Here is a 22,605-nt window from a genome sequence, read left to right on the forward strand (position 1 = left end):
TTATTTATTGCCGTTTCAGTGTTGCTCATGTCTTTGTTGATGTTTTCATTGATGTTTTTGTTTCTGTTGATGTTTCTGTTGATGTTTTTGTTTATATGCTTGTTGACGTTATTTGTTGTTTTTGTGATGTTTTGTTGTAGTTCGTTATCCAATATTCAGGCTGTTTATATATATATATATATATATATATATATATATATATATATATATATGTTATGTGTGGATGTATATGTGTGATATATATATAAATATACATGTGTGTATGTATGTATGTCTTATATGTGTGTTTGTGTGTGATTTATGTATGTGTTATGTATGTGTGTTTGTATGTGTGTTTGTATGTTGATCTTACGTTCTCTAGATGAAAGAAAAGCGTAGACTTAAGAGAGTTTATTGTTATCTTAAAACTTCTACGAGTACGTACCAGTAAAGAATCATAAGATTATACACACGCACGCGCACGCACGCACACATACACGCACACACACATGCACACACGCACACACATATCTATATACCGTATGTTACATTTTTGGAGTTTCTGGATAGCATCACACTTAATTTTATCGCAATTTATTATTATCTAAGTTCAAAATGGTTAATTTGTGACGCGTGAGTTGTTTTTTGTTTTTAAAGATAATCAATACTAATTATTGTTGTTATTTTTTATCATTGTTGTTGTTATTGATGTTGTTTTTGTTGTTGTTTTTGTTGTTGTTTATGTACGCATGTGTTTGCCCAAAATGGTTTCAATTTTAATTTGATTTGACTAGCGATTCACGAATTTTTTTTATTGTCGTTCAAAAACAGAGGAATCTTTTAGCATTCGAACCCAATAACTGTGATTCACTAGCGCATCTCTCATACTGAGCGCACTTCACCACTACACTTACTGCAACATCATCTACATCGATGCTCGCCACTTTCAGTTGGAACAGGTGGATAGTTTCGTGGTGAAGGTCAATGGAGTGATGCGACAGAGGCAAGAGCACATCCAGCTCTCCACTATGATGAGTCGGATTGATTCGTACGATGTCGTCGAAGTCCCATCAGATGAGTGTTCATCTGTTAGTTATGGCGATGAAGATGAGGATGATGAGGAAAGGATGTTGATGATGATGATGAAGAAGAAGATGATTATGATGATGATGATGTTGGTGGTGATGGAGAATATGATGCTATTGATGATGATAACGACGCTGATGACCATGGACAGATCGTCAGCCAGCACTGCAAACTGGATTTGACTATGCCAGTGCCTGGATGTGGTCATCACGTGACGAGGAAGATCTTATTCGAAGGCAGTCTGAAGTTGAAGGACACTTATAATAAAGTACATATCATTATCGTAATAATTCTTCGTTTTTATAACTTCGCAGACACTTTTTCCTTATTATTATAAGCAGTTTAAGCAGTAAGAGTAGTAGTAGCAGTAGCAGCAGCAGTAGCAGCAGTAACGGTAGCAATAGTAGTAGCCGCATTTATTATTATCATCATAATTAGTAGTTATTATTACAACTATGAATAATTTTAAGATGGACGTCTACTGCTTCCTGTTTACTGACATGCTGCTGATTACAAAGCCATCGACAAGGAGGGGTGACAGGGTAAAGGTCATCAAGCCGCCCATGAGACTGGACAAGATAGTTGTCCAGAGCATGCGAGACGTTGGTCAGTTTGGAGATTTTGGATATCTTGAGTGAATTTTGTTATAGTAGATAATTTTTGATAGCTGTATTTGGTCATTTTTTGAAGCTCGTAGCTTTGGGAGGAAGAAATTATATTTTATTCAAAAAGTTTTTTATTTAAATAAAAAAAGTAAAAAATATACATAAACAGCACCACCATCATCATCGTAACAGCCATCATCATCACCATTATCACCATGGTTGTTGTGGTCATCATTATGATCATCTTCATCATCGTCTTCATTATCACGATAGCCAGCTTCATGATGATGCACTTGAATGAGTACAGCATGGCGCAGAGCGTCTACACATTCCACGGGGATTCAAAAAATTGGGTTGACCATCTTAGGAAGGCTAAGGTAGGTTAAAATGGGTGACCTTACCATTAGATGACTTTATTCTACGACGAATTCGTTGTTAATTGATTCGATAGACATAAATAGACATAATAGAATCAACGAGTCGTTTATTACATCATAACATGTAAAATAAATTTTGTGAATCTGTTAATGTGAAAAATGTTTCCAATTTCAACAGAAAGACTACCAGACAATTCGCTCAGACTACAGTCTACGAAACAGCGCTTGCACTGACATATCAGCAACCGACCAGCCTTCAAAACCGATCCTAATTCCAGACAAACGTTTCAGTAGTAATGACTCTCCGCAAGACCGTGCCACACAAGAAAGCAGTCAAACGCATCATCCAAAAAGAAAACCATCTTCGTCAACCGATCTGTTAGCAGACGATCACTCCATATGCAAATCCTCGGCAAGTTTTCCATTGGCCAGTCAAATTTCTCAACTTTCTGTTCCGATTTCATCCACCTCCATCAGTCGTTCAAACTCTGAGCACCACAAAGTCAACCCTGATGCGGTATCTTCATCTCAGGCACACGTCACTAGCGTTGATAGGAGGGGTACATCGAGTGACAGACTTCGTAGAAAGTTCAAGTTGAGGCAGTTATCTGGGGGAAGTTTGAACGAATCGAGTTAGTGCTTTCTATGAGTTTTTAATATTTGCTCTGAGTGCTGTTGCTCTTTTATAATTTTTTCTATTGTTCGCGATCCCTTTATAATCGTTCAATCATTTTTTTTATTTTATCGTTGTCGCCATACATTAACTTCCCGTATTTTTATTAAGGTGACGAGTACGATTTGGTGGCAGCGAACGTCGAAGTAAGACCCACACCACCCAAAACGACGATATTGGAACTCTGTTCGAGCACACCTTACTTACCCGTAGATGTAAAAAGTATGGAAAACACCTACGTTGGTGATTCTAACGTTTCCATTTCTACGCTTGTAACTCCAAGTATCCAGGTTCGAAGACCTTCGTGTCAGCATAGGAAGAGCATTTCAGAACCTTTGAAGCACTTTTTAACTGAAGCCAAATCACTTTCGGCGTCGGGTAGCAGTGAATACATGGACAGTCCAGACGGAGAATACAAACAGTGGCTGGACAACAATGTAGTGGCCGATAAAAACAGCATCAAATGTCTTTCCTCGTCCATGCATGACCTCAACTCGATACCGCCTACTATTATTAATTCCAATCTGAGCGGTTCAACCAGCCGTCTCTACGATAAGATAAAAACGGACTCAGTTGATACGATATCACTCGACGACAGATCAATTGATCCTTCTGGGGATTCCAATCTGTCAAACACACCTCGCGGTACTCAACTACAACTGAATAACTCAACAGAGAAACAACAGCCAACTGCAAATACTAACAACGCCACTTGTAACGTTAAAGATGACGAAGGAATAGCTATTGAAATTGATAATACAAACCTCGAAGATGATCCGATCGATGCTGGCGACGGTCCAGCAACGTCGAAAAAAGAAAGTACCTCTTCGGTGGAAGAATTTCATTTGTGTTGTTTACCTGAAGATTACTTCTGCATCCCGTCGTCCAATTCCTCCGTCATCGGCAGTAATAGCGATCAGCAACCACTTTCTCCAACCTGGAAGAAGCATCGACATCATCAGCTACTCTCCGTGACCGAAGTTTCGACTCAAACTCCGATCGAGTTTTTAATATCCGGATATTTCTCGATTGTAACACCGATTGATATAGACTACAACCAAAGATCAACTACTCATTCGAGATCTTTACCAGACATCTTTGATGTGTTGGCGGTCAATTATCTTAAAAATGGAAACACAGATTTATACAAGTGTCCGACAAACGCACTTCTAAATTCGCGTGTGTTACAAGCTAAATAGGGTAGTCTGTAGAACATTTTAGCAAATAATTAAAATAAGTGCACAGAAGCGTAATGTACAATAAACAGTAGAGTAAATAGCCCATTTCGATGTTAACTCATCGCTACAGAATAGAAAACGTTTGAGATTATTTTCGTATAGTTACATAAAATTTAATAAACCCCTACTTAATGCCTTAGATCAAACCAAATTGTTCATCATTGTCATATGTGATAAACTAGTCACTGTAATGTAATCGTCATAATTTTTAGCAGACTTACACGTTCTTAAGTAATTAAAATGTAATTAAACGATCTCAATATGTACAACCTATCACATAGTGCCTTCATTATTTGAATCAAACGTGTTGTAATATCGTGAAATTTTCATCTTGGTTCCACATCAATCAAAAGATAATATAATGACAAGCGTTTGTGTTGTTTCATATCTATTTACAAAAGAATTAAGTATTTAACTGAAATTAACAATAATCGTAACCAATTATATACACATATTGAATAAATCAATGACTGAAACATTAAGCAGATCGATATAATTCATAAAGTGTTAAGTAAATAAGCATACAAAAGTTTCGAAATATGTTTCGGTTGAAATAAATAAATTTATACAAATAATTAAATATACATCACACACAATCAATCATTAACAGATATCATGATTAGTTTTTTGAAAAAGCTGGAAACTTTGGAAGCTTAAATAAATAAAATAATGACACGGACAGACCACAGAAACATTTGGTAACCAAAATCCGGCGATGGTCACCCCTAATTCTGGTTGCAACGAACTAAATGTAGCAACCTGTATAACAACGTTTAGAAATCTGACCAAGAGCTAAATGACGATCATAAATTCGGGAGACCAAATGATGAAAACAAATGGACATTTAATAGAATAACAAGTTTAGTAAGAACGGGTAGGTACGTCTCAATAAAAAATTAAACCAAATTGTGACATCATACAGAATTTCATAACAGCAAATTTTTCTCAACGACATTTGACAACATAACAACGACGAAGATGACATGGCATGACATATCAGTATTGACACGTTGGTTGAATGAGATGAGGACATGTTTGAGACTCAGTGCATCATAGGGTTGCCTGGAAAGTCCCTCTCCATGGCGAGATGTCTCTGCAGGGCTTCCTGCTGTGCAGCCGCTGCTGCCTGGGCCGTCAGCTGCGATCGTTCCATTCAATTGTTCATTACAAATTTGTTGCACTGTTTCATGCACGCCAGCACAACACATTCAGACAACGATGCATAACACACACAAGCAGACATACGCCGGCACTGACAGACAAACATAAATACAAGAAAGAATACTAACATTGCTCATGACTTGTTGGGCGAGCAGAGGATCGGCATTGTAAGGAGGCCTGGACAGCAACTCCATGTACATTCGTTCCGGATCTCTGGCGAAGGCATACAAGGGGTGGTTGGGAGGGAGGTTATGGAGAGCAGATGGGAGCGGAGGAGGAGGAGGAAGATGACTTGATGGGAGATTGCTTGAGGACGATGACGATTGGCTCACTGCTGAAGCCAGTGGGTCTGCTTCTATGGAAATTTATATTTTGCATTTGAGTTCGTGGGCGCGAACAAACACAAACACGTGCACAATTGTGCTTGCATAATGACTACAACTACTAACTGGCGAAATGGTAGACGAGATGAACGCTCTCCTGAGCTTTGCTGGCCATGTAAGCACTGACCTGCCTCTGCAACATGTTGGGGTCGTGTGCATAACGTTGGTACAACTGCAGCAATGCACCCTCCCTGGCCATCTGCTCCTGACTCGACCGGGCTATTTCTGGAGGGGGGAGGGGGTAAGAAACATCATGGATAACAAATATTTCTAAGGAAGGATAACAAATAACTTTCACTCCAACGTCAAAACGGTCTGCGTTCAACAATGAATTGTACATCAAAGAAACAAGTGAACGGAGGAAGAGAAATTAAATCAATCAAGAGTGACTGACGCTCCAATCTCTCCCGCTGCATGAGATCAGCTGACAAAATTCCTGGGGGAGGAAACATTCCTGAAAGATGGGAAGGGGGAGGAGCTCCGGATGGAAGAGGAAGTTGACTGGCCATCAAACGTCTCTGCATGTCGATCCATATCGGATCCAATGAGGCGCCAGGTAGGTGGGGCAACCTATCAAACCCTGCTGTGATTGGTCGGTTAGTTCCATGAAAACGTTTTCTTCAAAATGTGACAGCAAGACGTTTAAAACAACAAACGAACCGGCTGCAGCAGCTGATTTGAGCTCGAGCTCCTGTTTCAATTTCTCCATGAACTCCATCTCTCGCAACTCTCGTTCCCTGACATCTCGTTCCCACGCATGTTTGTCCATGTCCAGTTCCATTCTTCAGTGACAATCAATGCAACGACGTTGTTCAATGTAACAATCATGTTCAATGATATACAATGGTAAAAAAACAACTTCCACATTGAAATATACACAAATAAACATTCGGCAACAAATTGAAGTAAGTGCTAACGCTTCTCTGGAACCAGGTGGGAAGATTCCAGGCAGTCTGAAGTAATCCTGGATGGAATGGGATGGTGGATAGTTCATCAGGCGCTGGTTCCCTGCGGTTCGTTAATTTGCATAACAATCAATCAATCACTCAACGAACAATTGCAAGACATAATAAGAACGAACGACAATGACGAGCGAACCAACCAACCAATATGTGGTCTGGCATAAGCAGAAAGTTGACTGAGAGCTGGGGTGGGGTCATGGAACATTCCAGAGGCTGCAGCATTTGCTCCTGTTCCGGATCTCTGGGACATCCTGTCAGAAGAGGATCCTGCAAACGGAGGAAGATGGTGGGAGGAGCCAGCGTAGGAACTCGTTATCTGGGCGTCTGATGATCTGCTGTTGTTGTTGTTTTGCATCGGTGATTTCGTCTGCAAATGGAAAAATATTCAAATTAATAATCAAAATTCAATCTATATATTCGATTGGTTATTGTTGAAGGAACCCCCGATCTCGGGGAAAATGTCGTCTAAACGTGTGCTGTTGTTGTTGTTGTATTGTTGAAGGAACCAATAAAGGAACCTTATCATCATCCTTCCTTCCTTCATTCCTCCTGCCCTCCTTAGCACTAGACTGATGATGGTGACTAGATGACGACGACTTGTGATGCGACTGATGACCATGGTGATGATGGCCGGACGACGAAGATGACGACGACGACGACGAGGATTTGTTGAGCAATCTCTCCTCCTTCTTCATCATCCACTTGGAATTCTTCTGGGGCAGAAACTCCAGATCAGACCTCGAGCACATGTTACCTCCTCTGTTCCACCTCCTTATGAATCTGCAGTGCATGAAATGTTGTTTCTTTGTGTTCTCTTCTAATTGGATGGAATGTTCAAGAGATGCTCACATGATATGTTTAGAGAAACAAACTTTAGCAGTAAGTTTAAATTGTGAAAACATGTAAAGAGAAAGAAAATAGAGAGAGAAAGAGAGTGAGAGAGAAAGAGAGAGAGATAAGAGAGAGAGAGAGAGAATAGAGACAGAGACAGAAAAGAGTGAAGAGTTTTTGCAAGGAACGTACATGGAGTTGGCTGAAGAGTAGACTTGTTCACTGGCAGGTACGGCAGGAGGACTTGGACTTCTTGCAACATTGCAATCAACATCAGCACCGCCATCATCGTTCTCGTCGTCATCATCATCTGATATGTTGTGACATATTGGCTCTTGTTGTTGCGGCTGTTGATGTTGATGAGGTTGTTGTTGCGAATGTTTTTGTTGTTGTTTTGAATGGGTGAACATGTTGTTGTTGCTGTTGTTACTAGCATTCCTATTGTCTGAATAATTGTTGTTATTGTGGCTTGAAGTGTTGTAATTGTTGTTGTAACTGCTGTTGTTGTTGGTTGTTGTTTCTTTGCAACTCTTTATGCTCATATCTTCAGGCATGTTGTTGGTTGATGACGACGAGATGAACGATGATGATGATGATGATGATGGTGGTGGCATGGAAAATGAGTAAGGTACTGGGTAGGCCAATGAAGAATAAGAAGGTTGTTGCAACATGGGTGTTGAGTTTGATGGTGATGAAGATGATGACGACGACGATGATGTCGATGATTGTGGTGGTGGTGGGGGTCTGCCCTGCATGTTCATCACGTGATGAGATTGAGATGTGAATGGTGATTTGTAATGATTGGTGAGTGCTGATGATGATGATGAGACAGAAGGTGAACTGGACTGTGAGGATGACATCTGAGTGAATGATGATGATGACAGAGATGATGATGAGGAGGATGAGGAGGAGATGAGTTGTGATGATGATGATAATGACGTTGATGGTGGTTGGAACGATGACTGATAATGTTGACCAGCTGTTGAAACTCCATCTTGAAATGTCGGAGCCACACTGGCCACCGCTCTCTGAGGCTTAAAATCTGAAAACATCATTGATGACGACGACGACGATGACGTCATTGAAGTTGAAATGCATGGCACCTCGTACTTCACAGTAGCACTGGAAGGCAACAACATCGATGATGACGACGATGAAGACATCACCATGTCCTTAGTAGCTTCATCATCTGCCGCACAACATGTTGATTGGTGCACAGATGCAGGCAGCATGTCTCCAGGAGTTTCGTACTTCACGATGCCCGAAGATGCTGTTGATGCAGCTGATGAATATGCCGATGAAGCCAGTGAGGAAGCAATGTAGCCATCGTAAGCAGATGAGGATGTCAGCTCTGGTGATGAAGAATAATCACATTGGCAGACATTTCCAAACAAGAAATTCATTCAAACAACGAAATAATACAGTTCAATGAACAAAAATTAACACAGCATTTACAACAACAACAAGGGCACAGTAGGATAGGCAACAATACATACAATGAATACAACGCAACTGAAACAATGTAGAGTTGGTAGATAGATAGGACACAACCAGCCAACCTGTTTTGACAGGCAGTGAACCACTCATCAGTCCAACTTTGCCATCTTGACTGCCTTCCAACTCCTTCTTCTTCACATCACTGCCAAACTTTTGAATGATTTTTAATGGTTTTGATGAATTTATGTGACTAAATGATGAATGTAGGTCACAGCGAATTATGAAAGTAGGTCACAAAATGATTGACATCTTGATAGCCAACCTCGCTGTCTTCCTTGACAGGTCTGAACATGAAGGGAGGAGCATCGTCATCCATTGCACTGTGACCAGCGTCGTCCTCTGGACCAATAGGATCGCAGGTAGCAGGGGCATCATCATCGGTCTGACCAATCATAACTTTGTCGTTGAGATGGCATTCAGAGCAGATGACGTTGTCCTTGTTTATTTCATACCAGCGGTTGGATTCTGTGGTGAAATATTTTGCATCAATACAAGTTGCTCCAAATTGGTTGCACCATTTTTAAACTAATTAGAAGACATTAAATTCTGAAGGTAGAGGACTTACTGGTAACAGAACATCTGCTGCAAGATGAAGTGCTGTGATTGGCTGCAGAGGTGGTGGCAATCAAACTTGATTGGTTGATCTCTTCATCTGATTCCATTTCTGATGCCTCACTGGCCGAACTCATGTCATCCACTTGAAGCAAATATTTACATACTTGAGTAAAAGAAATTGATAAAAGAAAACGAATAAAAATTTTTAGACTTGAATAAAATTCAGATGAACAAATTAGTTAATAAGAAGGAGATGGAAGAAGAACAGACAATCATCTTCTTGTGGAAGGGTGGGGGTGGGGGCCTGCCTTCTGAATGCGGGTCGCCTGTGTCTTCGATGCGGTCGAGTCGTCGAGGCAGCTGGAGTCTTCTTCCACAGGTAGTAATATTCAACCAGGCTGGGCTGTCAATGAAAAATGGATGGATGAATGAGTGAATGAATGATATCTTACAGAGAAATGTGGATGAATGGATAGATGAATGAACAGATGAATGAATGAATGAAACCCAACAACTCACGGTGTCTTTGTATGGAAGCAGATCTTTACGAATTTTGAAAAAATTCTTTCCATGTTGTTTCAGACCCCTCACAAACTTTTTCTGTCAATTATTTATAAATGAACAATAAACAAAAGAACGAACAAATGAATGAATGAATGAAGTGAATAACTGAAAGAATAAAACAAATAAAACAAACAGCATCTTCATCGGACCATCTCTTGTCGACACTTTTTGGATTGATGATCTTAACCAAAGCCTGTAATGCTTTACCAGTGTCATAATTGTGCTGATGGAGCTGTGTGAGTGTGTATGTGATTGTTTGTATGTTTATGTATGAATATATATGCATGCACGAGTATATATATATATATATATATGTGTGTGTGTGTGTGTTTGTGTGTGTGTGATTGCATACAAATATGAGAGAAGTTTTGTACCATATGAAGGGAGTTGATGGTAGTTTCATCCATGGAGGCAGCAGCACAACCATCATCTGTCGACCCACCATCGCACCATCCTACAAATGCTGCCATGCTCCTATATTTTTTTAAAAATTCTATTTAATCATTTTTGAACAATTTTATTTAATTATTACTTTTGAATTATCTAATTGAATTAAATAAAATAATAAATGGCTAAAATAATGAATAATAAAATAAATCAAGCAATTGAACCTAGCAGCCCTCAGATACATGAGCAGATCTCCATCCATTATACAATTTGGATACCACACCAACGTCTCCAGATGCTCATTCCTCTCCTCACTTTTTATCTCACCAATCAGAGCAGGCAGCTTGGCCTATTATTATATTATAATAATTATAGTATTAAATATTAATATTTGAAATGTTATTTTAGGATTTCTATTTTTAATTAATTAACATTATTGTTCAAATTTTTGAATCTTTTTCAAAATTCAATTAAATGTTAGCACTACTAAAACAAGACTAAAAAAGGATGACTGTGCTGAACATGAACTATACTATGAAGGTATGAAGAGAATTGTAAAATTTTTAAAACTTTAATAAATGCAGGGTTACAAAATCCAACTCGCCTGATGATTGGACCCAACTTGAATTTGTGCTGGAGCGGCGGCCAGGTTTGATATTTTGATTCTTTTAAACCTTAAAGCAAATTAAATTAAAATTTGGGACTTAAAATAAATAAACACGTAAGTAAAGTTAGCGTTGAAACTATTTGTAGATTTTTTTAATCTACCCCCTAGCGAGTTGATTGTTTAGAGTTTTTAATTTAATATTTTAATATTTATCCTTTAAAAAATATAAACTAACGTAATTTTTATCAATCTATTAAGTTGTAAAATATGTAATTATTTTTTCTGCTATTTTGTTCAATTTTTTTTATAAATAGAATAATAAGAAATAGGGTTTTCACACGAAAACAGGTGTGTATGCTTTTCATATAGATTTGTTTACATGACATTGGATCATATTTTTAAAATCATTTTATAAATGTCATTTTAGAGAAAAAAAGTGAAAAATTTGTAAAAATTGATATTATCAAGAAGCATCTCATTTGCAAACATGGGTAACTTTAAACAATTTCAGCTATTCCAGTTTTGTAGTAATCGTCGTAATGATATCAGCAAATATTGTAAAATTTCGTTTTATAAAAGGCGTATAAAAAAGACTTTTTGATAAATTTTTAAATTATTGGTTAAGAAAATGAACTCATCATTTTTCTTACACATTAGGTATATTGTACTATGTATTATACCACCAGCTTATAACTACCCGAGATACATTTAATACACACATCTTGTTTGTATACGAGATGTGTTATTCTCTTTCATAATCACTCAGACATCGTTTATTTAAATGTCTTGAAGTCATGTATTAATTATTGTGATTGGACTGAAAAATAATAAAAAGTTAGAAACTCTAACGTCTGTTCTGCGCCATGACCAGGTTCAAACGCAAACACATCTTATTTTATCATAAGCTGAAATGTAAAATGTATTCTACTTTAATTTTTACTTATTCATGTATTTATGTTTGTTTGTTTGTATGTATGTATGTACGTACGTACATACGTACGTACGTAGGTATGTATGTATGTATGTATGTATGTATGTATGTATGTATGTATGTATGTATGTATGTATGTACGTACGTACGTACGTACGTATGTATGTATGTATGTATGTATTTATGTATGTATGTGTGTGTGTGTGTGTGTGTGTGTGTGTGTGTGTGTGTATGTGTGTGGCCTGTGTGTGTGTGTGTGTGTATGTAAGTACATTAGTTTTTTGTTAAAGCATGTCTTTAACTAATAAGAAATAACTAAATTTACATTTTATTGCAAATAATTGATTAAGTTCTGGGCAGTAATAATTTTAAATAACATTTTAACATGCAGGTTCAGCGAATTCAAAAGCTAAAAAAGTTTGTGTTTCATACCCTTAAAATACTTCTCACTGTTTTTAAATTTTTGAACCACGTTGAAACGTTTTATTGCGAAAATATTAATATATCAGTCTAAAAATAAGGAAAAAAATAAATTCGGTTGTAGAATAAAATCAAAAAGAACTACACCACATTCTATTTTTCACTTCCTGAGCCAGTGGACGAATTACCAGTAGACACGGTTATTAACCCTGTTTTGAATTTTATCATTACAATTGAAATATAGTATTTGAAATTAAACGCTGACCTGAAAGCTTTTCGATACTTTCTAATCTATTTTAACTTGACCTACCTATTCATAATCATATGCTATTCAGAGTTTATCTGTAACGAATGTGTGTGATGCTAGGTGTTTTATTATGAAAAATCCGACGAGAAGATTCTCGAGTTAATCTAATGCGTTTTTAGTAAAATAAATTATGATGAACATTTCATTTGTATGAACCCGGCAACAATTTTTTTGTTAAAGGGACGTGAATGGAATGGAGTAGACGAGTTTATGTTGTAGAGTTTTAAAACCAAATTTTTTTTATAACAATATGTTCATATTTTCAGACGATAAAAGCGTCCAGTAAGAAATATTCATTCAGTTTTTTTGTCAATTTTGTGGCTATTTTGATTTTCATACATATAACGGTTAAGAATTGTTAAATTTTTAAATATTTATACATTTTTTATATGAGAAATTCGGAGTATATGATCAAAAATTAATAAAAATCTTTAGGAAGTCCAATAAATGTTGGGAATGTCCGGGTACCTTACCCTAACTGTCACGGGAATGAAGCGAATTCTCCCGCTGTTTCTTTGAACGATGACGTCACCAGGGTTATCAATTACGTAGTTTTCTGAAAAAAATGTTACTTTGTTTTTGATTTTAAAAATATTTTGGTAAGTTCAATTGAATTTTTCGACCTTTATCATTCATTCATTCATTCATTCATCCATCCATCCATCCATCCATCCATCCATCCATCCATTCATTCATTCATTCATTCATTCATTCATTCATTCATCCATTCATTCAAGTTTTACATTTCCGATTTGTTTTTACACGCAGAGTCTTTCAAGACACACTTATCCATTGGGTTTGTTATGTTGGTTGACATTTTTTTCATCTGTTTATGACGGCTGTTTGGCCATTTAACCTCAAATGAATTTTTAACTTTTTAATTGATTGTTTATTTATTTAACTATTTATTCTTTCATTTTACTCTTCATTTATTTTATATCTATTGTTAAAATTAGACACCCAGCGAGGTCCATTGCCAGCAATTCCATTCAAAAATGCACCGATAGAATGTGCTGCCGAAAAATCTCCACCCCAACCAAAACCAAAACCCGAGCCAAATGAGTCGCCAATGAAGTATGGTGAAAATGTGTTTATATAACAGTTATTTGGAAAATATGATGAAACGATTTTTAACTTTTCACATTTCAAAAGATTGTTAGGAAGCAAAAAGTTCAAAGTTACAAAAGTTGTCAACTTTACGCCTGCAAAGGAGTACGTAGTAAATAGAGATTATGAAACCGTTACTACAAATGACGGTGCAGAACCGGCTGCTGAACTCAAACCTGCTGCTGATGAAGATGTTGTTAATGTCAAAAATGAGACGAAAGACTCCAGCTCGCCTTATGAATTTGAGGCATCAAAACCGGATGATGATGCTCAAATTTACGACTTTCAGTTAGTTAATTTTTTGCCCACGACGTATCATATAATATATATATCTCATCCCGTGGTATGATACCTAACAAATTAAGAGTAAATACTGTGACATTTTACGCCTCATTAAATTGTTCTATGTTGGAATTTAAAAAAATTGCGGTACATCGCTTTACGTCACAAGTTACGTCATACGTTCATTGCGTTATTATTAAAATGCTGAGCTTTTTTGCTGGTTTACAAATGACTAGATGGATCAGTTAATGTTGGAATCTCATTAATTGATGTTTTTTTTACAGTTACACGGAAACAGGTCGCCTGGAAGCAGCAACGTGAGTTAATGTTTACATTTTCATCAAAATAAAAACAAACGCTTTGAGACAGACAGACAGACAGACTGACAGACAGACTGACAGACGGGCGGGCAGACACTCAAACACACACTAATGCCCACAGAAACAACTCACTCGCGTACATATACATACAACCAACATTTGTATAGAAAAAAAACTAAATCAAACTAAATAAATTGAAAAAAATTTTGGCAAAGGTATTCAAAGAATGTCCAGGCAGTAGTTAATCCCATCGTTACTAATCAGACTAAATTAGATAGTTATGGGTCATTGGAGTGTAGTGATCTGAACTTGAAAAGTGAAGTTGACAGTACCGAGAGGCTGAAAATTGATTGTGTCGTTCATTACTTATGGAGGATCGAGGAAAGGCCAAATAATTCAGTGCTTGTCGTATCTGTCATTTTTGGGGAAGAAAATTCTTCTGTAAGTTGATTTTTTTTCTCCAAATATTGTGAATTATTTCTTAATTTTGTATGAACAACCGCGCATTGCATTCAAGTTCGGTCATTGCAACGGTAGCCTTAATCATTATAACACCTATATCTGTTTCAACGTTTTGAAAAATTAAAAACTCAAAATGGGAAAATTATTTTATCTACGCGAATGGGCAGAAATTCATGTCCGACAGGATGTGTAATGACGAGAGATACAAGAAATTCAACATGGAGAACAGGTTCCCACTGAGGATGATCAAAGATTTAGAGCTTGGCAATCCTGTAGAGATCAAAGTGTATGACATTTCTTACAAATGTGATAACGACGATATTGTTTTAGTTAGTATTATACTTATATTGCGTGTAGTATGTGTATGTATGTGTGCGTGTGTATGTGTATGTATGTGTGTGTGTCTGTGTGTATGTATGTGTGTGTGTGTGTGTGTGTGTCTGTGGTGTGTGTGTGTGTATCATGCAAGCGTGTGTCGTATGTGTTTTGCATGTCAATGTATGTACCTACTTATTGATTCCAGAAACCAATGACAAGAACGATACCGGTCTACGAGTACATTAAAGAGACACCACTGCACGTAGCTTTCCACATGGATGTGGATGTCCCACAGAGCCGTCTGAAGTTCACTCGGTTCACATGCAATGTCGTTCTTCTACATATTCCAGCTACATTTTCATTTTATCTCAAAGAAAATATTGAAAGCGTTAGTGTTGATAAATTTTATTAGGAAGGCGTTTTTTTTAACATTAAATCTCAACGAATTATATGTACATATATATCTATTTTATATATTTTTTGATGTTTAAATGTGTCAATAATGCAGCACCTCCCTATCTCATTAATAGATTGGAATCATACAAATCTCATTTTTCAAAGTATTCCTTCCGATCAACCGAGCGCAATTTATTTTTTATCCCGACTACAAAGTTAGCGACGGGTTCCCGCAACTTTGCGGTTCTTGGCCTGGTTGTTTGGAATGGTTTACCTCCTTACTCACGTGACTCTAACCTACCGTATTTACAATTTCAAAGTCAGCTTAAAACTTATTTATTAGCACAATGAACGTCCGTCTTATTTGTCTATAATTCAGTAGCGCTTTTGAGTTTCAACAATTAAAAAGCGCCGTATATAAATTTCCGTAATTATAATAATAATAATAGTATATATATATATATATATATATATATATATATATATATATATATATATATATGTTGGTAATAGACCATAACTTTTACAATATTCTATAAATTCTCCGAATGTTTGGCGTTAATATGTTTGTAGTTAGTTTTTTCAATTTTAAAATTGAAAAAACGAACTACAAACAAAAACGAACGCCAAACATTCGGTAGAATTTATAGAATATTGTGTATATATATATATATATATATATATATATATATATATATATATATATATAAATAACATGTTTTTAATGACTATTCAAAATTTATAATATAAAGTTTTCTACTAAATCTAGAATCAGCTTGACGCGTTAATCCCTGAAAAAGTTAACAAAACAACTGGCCAGTTGGGACAAGATCGGTCTGCCCCTAAAGACCCCAAAATCCACGAGATGGCGAATCATGCGTGCCTGTCCAATCAATTTCATACCCTACACACTTCAGAACAATATCGTTATGAATAAGTTTCTATGTTCATTTGTTTATTTTTCATTTTTTTATTATTATTTGACTATTATGCGTGAGATGTCTTACTGAAGATATAAATATATAAATAAATAATAATGGGTTTAAACGTAAGTTAAAGATATAGATATAGTTAATGATTAAGTTCAGTAGACATTTTCTTCAAAAATTTCGTTTTACCTAACTACCTATTGTTATATTTTTTTGTATTTGAAACATTATTCAGATGAGTTAATTGTGAAAATTTACACAATGTATCTAGCTAATATTTTTAAACCCATTTTGGTTGATATTTTCAAATTCTTATTTCAGTTTACCAGCAACGAAACAATTTAAAATAAAAGATGACCTATTGTTTTTAACGTTATTAACATGTACCCTGGGAGAGAAATTGATGTTTGTGGGAGTTGTTGGGACTTCTAAGAATTGTAAAAGTAGTTCTCTAGTTCAATTCCTCTACTTAAATTCCATGGCGTTTGAGATTTTATTTTAATTTATTAATCCAACAGCAAAACTTAATTTTTTTATTTATTTTTGCTTGATTTTGTGACTTTAAACTGTTTTGAGTAATTACTGTTAATGCATTGTTTTCTTTTTTAAAATTAGTAAAAATTTTTAAATGCATTAAAACTTTATTTGTCTTTCATTGCTGTTTGAAAATTTGTTTTTACAAAATCTTGTTATTACGACGTGATGTTATGCTTTTAAAATTGCCTTTGTTAAAAAAATGCTATGATATATTTTTTAACATCGGTCTATGTATAACAACTGAACAAACACACACAAACACACACACACACCACACACGCATGCACACGCACACAAAAATGCGTAATGTTTCTTTGAAAATTTACTTAATAAAATAGCTATCTTTTTTAGAAAACCCTTGCAATGGTCACAACAATGTATCGAATTAAACAGCCTGCAAAACCTGCTATGAATAAAAGTTAAAGTAACGGACTGGCTTTTCATTCATTCGTTCAATATGTCAGTCAGTCAGTCATTCGTATATTTTTTCAATCATTCATTCATTTGGTAATTCATTCGTTCGTTGGTTGTTAAATAATTTGCTGTTTAGTTAGCTGTTCAACAGCTAATGTTATAGCATTATTAAGCTAAGTTGAAACATAAATTACATGTCACTTGACACATATAATTTTCGATTTTAATGTAATTAAATGGGTTTCGTTTAATTGAACGGTTTCATTTTAATTTACCGAAAATTGCCGTGTTTTCGTAAAATTTTTGACAGACATTTGTTTTAACAGCAATATAAAAATTACTCAGCCATGAGTAAGAAACAAAACTTTTTAAGAAGAATTTTACCAAAGATAAAAATAATGTTATAGCATTATTAAGCTAAGTTGAATCATAAAATACATGTCACTTGACACATCTAATTTTCGATTTTAATGTAATTAAATGGGTTTCGTTTAATTGAACAGTTTCATTTTAATTTACCGAAAATTGCCGTGTTTTCGTAAAATTTTTGACAGACATTTGTTTTAACAGCAATATAAAAATTACTCAGCCATGAGTAAGAAACAAAACTTTTTAAGAAGAATTTTACCAAAGATTAAAAGGAATAAGCATTCCACGTCAGGTTCGTTTGAAAGTGTCCGCAGATATTTTTCACTGTTATGTTGATTTTAATTCATAAAACTTCTCCAACAACAACACCGTCAAAAGAGCGATTTAGAATGTAAAAAAGAAAACACAAACCAACAGACAAATTTTTTAATTTTTTTTTAATTAACAGTTTAAACAATATAAATGTACGTCAGTCAATGTATATTAACATTATTTTAAAGTCCGAACGTCGTTGTGTAAGTAGAAGAAATTCTTCTGAAATGTAGTTACTTCCAGGTTGTAGCAATTTTAGTTTATTAGAAAGAGTAAAGAACTGAAAATTAAATTACTAAAAATCGCTGGCCTGGGCTGCGAATTTGTAGGAGATGCTGGCGCGTTCAAGAAATTTCCAAAAAATATCTGGAAAAGAACCGAAACATGTGTTGGAAAAGTGGGCTGATGATTCACCGAGTGTAAATGAGATGTTTTAAAAAAGATGTTTAAGAAGGTTGGCAATAAAAAATGATCAACTGTAATAAAGGTTTAAGCCAATCGTGGCTGACTAGCGCCGTTTGGCCTATTTAAAAAGTTTTTACAAGACCTCACAAGACCTCCATGTATGATAATGTTTCAGTTGTTCTCCAGCTATCCTTCCATCTGGTTGTCTGCATCTCTTGAATCATCATTTTCCATTTCAAAACTAATGTTCATTGCTATAACTTATGTCTTTTATTTTTGCAATATGACAATGATCAAATATAACCACAGAATTAAACTTGAGAAGATGGTCAATCGATTACATCAACAATCGGTGGTTATATTTATTTAATTTACTTGCTGTCTTTTTTTCTTTCTTTGTACTTCTTTCTTTCTTAATTTATATTTATTCATTCGTGAAAATAAATTTAACATGAGAATCAGTAACTTTAAAACGTTAAGAGTCTGTATTTAACAATATCATCGTTCGTACGCTACCATGCCAAGCAACTAACTAAAGCAAATTATCCAGACTAAGTTTTGTTGATTATGTTCATATTTTAACATTTCTAAAAGTAATTATTAAAATTAAGATTTTTATCAGCTGTTACGTTTATCTCTCGCACATTTCATATTTTCACATTATTTCGAAATTATCATAAAAGTAACTACCTTGAAAACAATTTTTTTTAGCGATCCGAATGCGATCTACAGTTCTTTTTTGAATAACACGGTTCAGTTTCAGCTAGTTTATATTTTTGACAGCTGTTATATTTTAGCAATTTTTCACCAAGTTCCTATCATAGATGTATATTATTATATATTGTATTATAAACAATTATACATATTCATGGTACCTATGGTAAAAAAATGCTTCCTGATAAACATATTTTCATACCTAACTTTTGTTCTCATTCTTGTTAAGGTTGAAAACCGATGTTCCATTATTTTTATGTAGAGTGCATTAACTTTTCGGTTTGTCACGAGCGACTATCGAACCAGGTCACCCGCTGCGTAAATCATAACGCCTTTACTTTCTGAGCTAACTTGCATAATGATTTCATATAAGTAATGGCTGACGTTTTTGTAAAAATGAACAATTGTGTTAGTTGTTGAACATTAAATTAATTATATAAAAAAAATTACTTCACGCTTTTGATGATATTGCAAATCGAATTCAGGATGGTATGATAATGAACTTTGGGATAAAATTGCCGAAATGGAATCGGAACACGACTGGCCTGATGATGACGAAAGTGACAATCCATCTAATGAAAATTTTTCTGAAAAATGTCCTAAAGATTTAGGGTTAGTATACGTTTAGCTCTGCAAATCAAACATTAAAAAATATTTACAAGTCATTGAAAACTCAATAAATATGAATAATGAAATTAATCAAAAAACATTCGACAATCAAAAACTGTTAAAGTTGCAGAGACACGGATCAAAGCAATGGAAGCGTTAAAAGTCTCGATACTGCCGAAATTTGTGCTAATAAGTGTACTTAATAATTTTTATAAGTTTTGGTTTGTAATGTTCTAACTTTTCAAACAGCAGCTTTGCAAATTTATATAAAATATGATGATTTTAATTTGAGAATTCTATACAAAAAATATGCGTTGAGAAAAAATATTGTACGAACCTGCCAACTCTCCATCAAATAATTTCTGACTACATGCGCACTGAATACTTGCTCGCACTGAACACTGAATGTTGCTCATATTATTATTGATATTATCTTTTTAAAAATAAAATATAATTTTGTTCGATCCATTACATTAACTAAAATTCACGAATTCAAATTGAATTTTTTAAGACTTCACCAAGATTCATTGCTACAGAATGCACGGTAAGCTGTTACATTTTCAACTCTATTTTTATTGGAGTTTTATACAGCACGATGTACTTTCAAAAGGTCACCACAGCGCATGGTTGCGTCTTACGGTACCAGTAATGAGTCTAACAATCAGTGGAATGGAGGTACTAGAGGTAGTTCTAAAGTGTCTGACCTTTTTTTGCGCAGCTCTAGCAGTGGTCAGCAGCCGAAGTTAGTTAGCAAACGAACTATCGTTGTTATTTGTAATTTTTTATGACTTTTTTCAGAATAAAACGTTGGAAAAGTTAGTGAAAATGAATAGAAATAGCTTTTTTTGTTAAGGTGTTTATTCTCAAATTAACTCATCCAATTATTTTTAATCTGACACTTTCCCGATAGTTTGCGGAGAAATAACTTTCAACAGCAGTCTGACTGTCTCCCCTTGTCACCATATCCGCAATCTTTGGATCTAATCATTTCAAGAGAACGTGCACAGATGTCCTCCATCAAACTTCATCTCTATTTTTTAAAGAGGATCGAAGAGGGCGAGAATGTTTCATTGCTTGATTTCTCGGTGGTTATCGGAGGTCGACAATCATGTGTTAGTCCATCAGCTAATTTATTTTATTCCAGCTATTTTTTAAACTGTATTAATGAACCGTTAAATATTCAAGGAACGCTTATGCGATGACCTTCAAATGAAACAAAATTACCAAGAAATAAATGTCATTAAATGTGTCAAATTGAAAAAATTGCCCGGGGATTTCCTGTATTTCCAAATGTACAACGCCATGCACACGCACAACGATGACTACAATAGGAAAGTTGACGTGGTTTGTATAGTGTATTGTATTTATAATTCATGTGTTTTTCCAGTTTAATTAATTAATTAGTTTATTTTAATATTTATCTGTTTAATTTTAAAAAATTTGTTCACCAGCAATCCGTAGAAGCTCAAGAGCCACTGTACAACGAACACGCAACAGAAGAGCCCATACACGTTCATTTATTTTGCGATCTAAAACTATCGACGCTGCAGTTGAAAGAGAAAATTTTCTGCTGCTCATTCAAATTATCGCAAATCGTTGTCGGTTACCACAAAGTTATCGCTGACGTTCCCTTGAAATTTTTCTTGAAAAACAAACCTCAGGTTGATCCTGAATATTAAACTATATCTGTAAAGCATGAAATGTGGGCAATGTCATTTTTATTGTGGAATACAAACGTTATTATGAATCTAAAATGTGGTATTGGCTCTCAAAAACTTATAATTGCCATAATAATAACAATAATCATAATAATATTTTTGTTTATTCTTGTTTATGTTATTGTTCTGACGATGCTTAACTAATTTCGCAAATTTTTTCAACAACAAAAATACTTTCCAAATATTTTTTTTTGAAGATTTTAACGGCACAGCAGCTCTCAAAGGGGTGCTATAATGTGCCAGTAATTTTAATATTTTTTTCTTAATTTAATTTTATTTTTTTTTTCATAATTATTTAGTTATTATTATTACATCTTCAAAATCAATCACAGTCGAAAACTTCCCAAATATGTGATCAAATTAAAAAAAATATGAAACTATCAATGAGACTCGTTTGAAAATTCATAAAAAAAGAGAAGCAAACATTCTTATTGGTCAGAGGTTTCCGCCTTCACTCGTCATACTCTATAAATAACTATTGAAAAATTTTAATGAACATGTGATTATTTGAACTGAAGAAATTTTACGCTTGATTTAAATTTCCAACAGTTTGCTATTAGGCTGTGGCAACTGCTACTAACAATTTTACAGGTAGCGACTTTTATTAACCATTTTACAGGTAAGCCACTGCATCTTTAACTTCGCCTCCGTGCTATCGTCAAAAAGGGAAAATTACTTTTTTACCAAAACTTTCCTGCTATCATCAGCGTTTTGAATATTTTGATTTCGTCATCACAATTGCTCTTCTTGTTGTTATTAAAATTTAATAAATAAATTATTTCTTTCAAATAGAATGAAATTTATTTCAAGTTTTACCAATTTTTTTTTTGAAAATGTGGTTGTATCAATGGAGTACAGGTATGTAAGAAGAAAAACCCACGTAAAATCTTACCCAATAAAAAATTCAATTTTTCGAAACCTATTTTTACATTATAATCTGCACGATTTATTAAATGGCATTTGCTTAAACCAATTCATGCATTTTTAAATAAATTTAAATAAATTTATGTGTGAGTAGAAGGATGGATGGGTAGGTGGCTAAATGAATGAAGGAACGAGCAAGCAAACGAACGAAGAAATATATATATATAATTATATTTGCAGTGTTGATGAACCTGTTACGTTAGTAACTTTGTTTAAAAAAATAAAT

The 22,605-nt window shown here is 34.8% G+C and overlaps 5 protein-coding genes across 5 annotated transcripts in view; 4 read left to right on the forward strand and 1 right to left on the reverse strand.

The window, feature by feature from the left end:
* Positions 1 to 1,703, forward strand: part of HELRODRAFT_181074 (hypothetical protein) — a gene marked incomplete at both ends in the record, with an annotated part of 12,801 nt that extends 11,098 nt beyond the window's left edge. Inside the window, 3 exons of the mRNA XM_009030350.1 lie at positions 854 to 1,067; positions 1,217 to 1,333; positions 1,536 to 1,703. Coding sequence (XP_009028598.1) covers positions 854 to 1,067; positions 1,217 to 1,333; positions 1,536 to 1,703 — 499 coding nt within the window. The remainder of the gene's footprint in view (positions 1 to 853; positions 1,068 to 1,216; positions 1,334 to 1,535) is intronic.
* Positions 1,704 to 1,885: 182 nt separating this feature from the next.
* Positions 1,886 to 3,919, forward strand: HELRODRAFT_181075 (hypothetical protein; the record flags this gene model as incomplete). Its single annotated transcript, XM_009030351.1, has 3 exons — positions 1,886 to 2,047; positions 2,226 to 2,679; positions 2,832 to 3,919. 3 exons carry the CDS (start codon positions 1,886 to 1,888, stop codon positions 3,917 to 3,919), a joined length of 1,704 nt encoding a protein of 567 aa, XP_009028599.1.
* Positions 3,920 to 4,329: 410 nt separating this feature from the next.
* On the reverse strand, positions 4,330 to 11,794 carry HELRODRAFT_194134 (hypothetical protein; the record flags this gene model as incomplete). The annotated part of the gene is made up of 19 exons (XM_009030352.1): positions 4,330 to 5,096; positions 5,248 to 5,474; positions 5,569 to 5,727; positions 5,897 to 6,082; positions 6,163 to 6,284; positions 6,420 to 6,510; positions 6,609 to 6,831; positions 6,983 to 7,244; positions 7,488 to 8,646; positions 8,855 to 8,942; positions 9,055 to 9,257; positions 9,358 to 9,489; positions 9,618 to 9,750; positions 9,867 to 9,947; positions 10,045 to 10,143; positions 10,286 to 10,385; positions 10,523 to 10,647; positions 10,899 to 10,972; positions 11,755 to 11,794. The coding sequence occupies 19 exons, from the start codon at positions 11,792 to 11,794 to the stop codon at positions 5,001 to 5,003; spliced, it is 3,600 nt and encodes a 1,199-aa protein (XP_009028600.1). The 3' UTR covers positions 4,330 to 5,000.
* Positions 11,795 to 12,813: 1,019 nt separating this feature from the next.
* HELRODRAFT_194135 (hypothetical protein) lies at positions 12,814 to 17,016 on the forward strand (the record flags this gene model as incomplete). Its single annotated transcript, XM_009030353.1, has 6 exons — positions 12,814 to 12,845; positions 13,716 to 13,958; positions 14,488 to 14,713; positions 14,902 to 15,063; positions 15,258 to 15,440; positions 16,218 to 17,016. 6 exons carry the CDS (start codon positions 12,814 to 12,816, stop codon positions 16,383 to 16,385), a joined length of 1,014 nt encoding a protein of 337 aa, XP_009028601.1. The 3' UTR covers positions 16,386 to 17,016.
* A 2,635-nt stretch (positions 17,017 to 19,651) lies between these two features.
* HELRODRAFT_181078 (hypothetical protein) lies at positions 19,652 to 22,170 on the forward strand (the record flags this gene model as incomplete). The annotated part of the gene is made up of 6 exons (XM_009030354.1): positions 19,652 to 19,740; positions 20,348 to 20,479; positions 20,648 to 20,849; positions 20,923 to 21,081; positions 21,189 to 21,398; positions 22,075 to 22,170. 6 exons carry the CDS (start codon positions 19,652 to 19,654, stop codon positions 22,168 to 22,170), a joined length of 888 nt encoding a protein of 295 aa, XP_009028602.1.
* Between the last annotated feature and the right edge of the window lie 435 nt (positions 22,171 to 22,605).

Source organism: Helobdella robusta (assembly GCF_000326865.2).
Source record: "Helobdella robusta unplaced genomic scaffold HELROscaffold_67, whole genome shotgun sequence".
Classification (NCBI taxonomy): Eukaryota; Metazoa; Annelida; class Clitellata; order Rhynchobdellida; family Glossiphoniidae; genus Helobdella; species Helobdella robusta.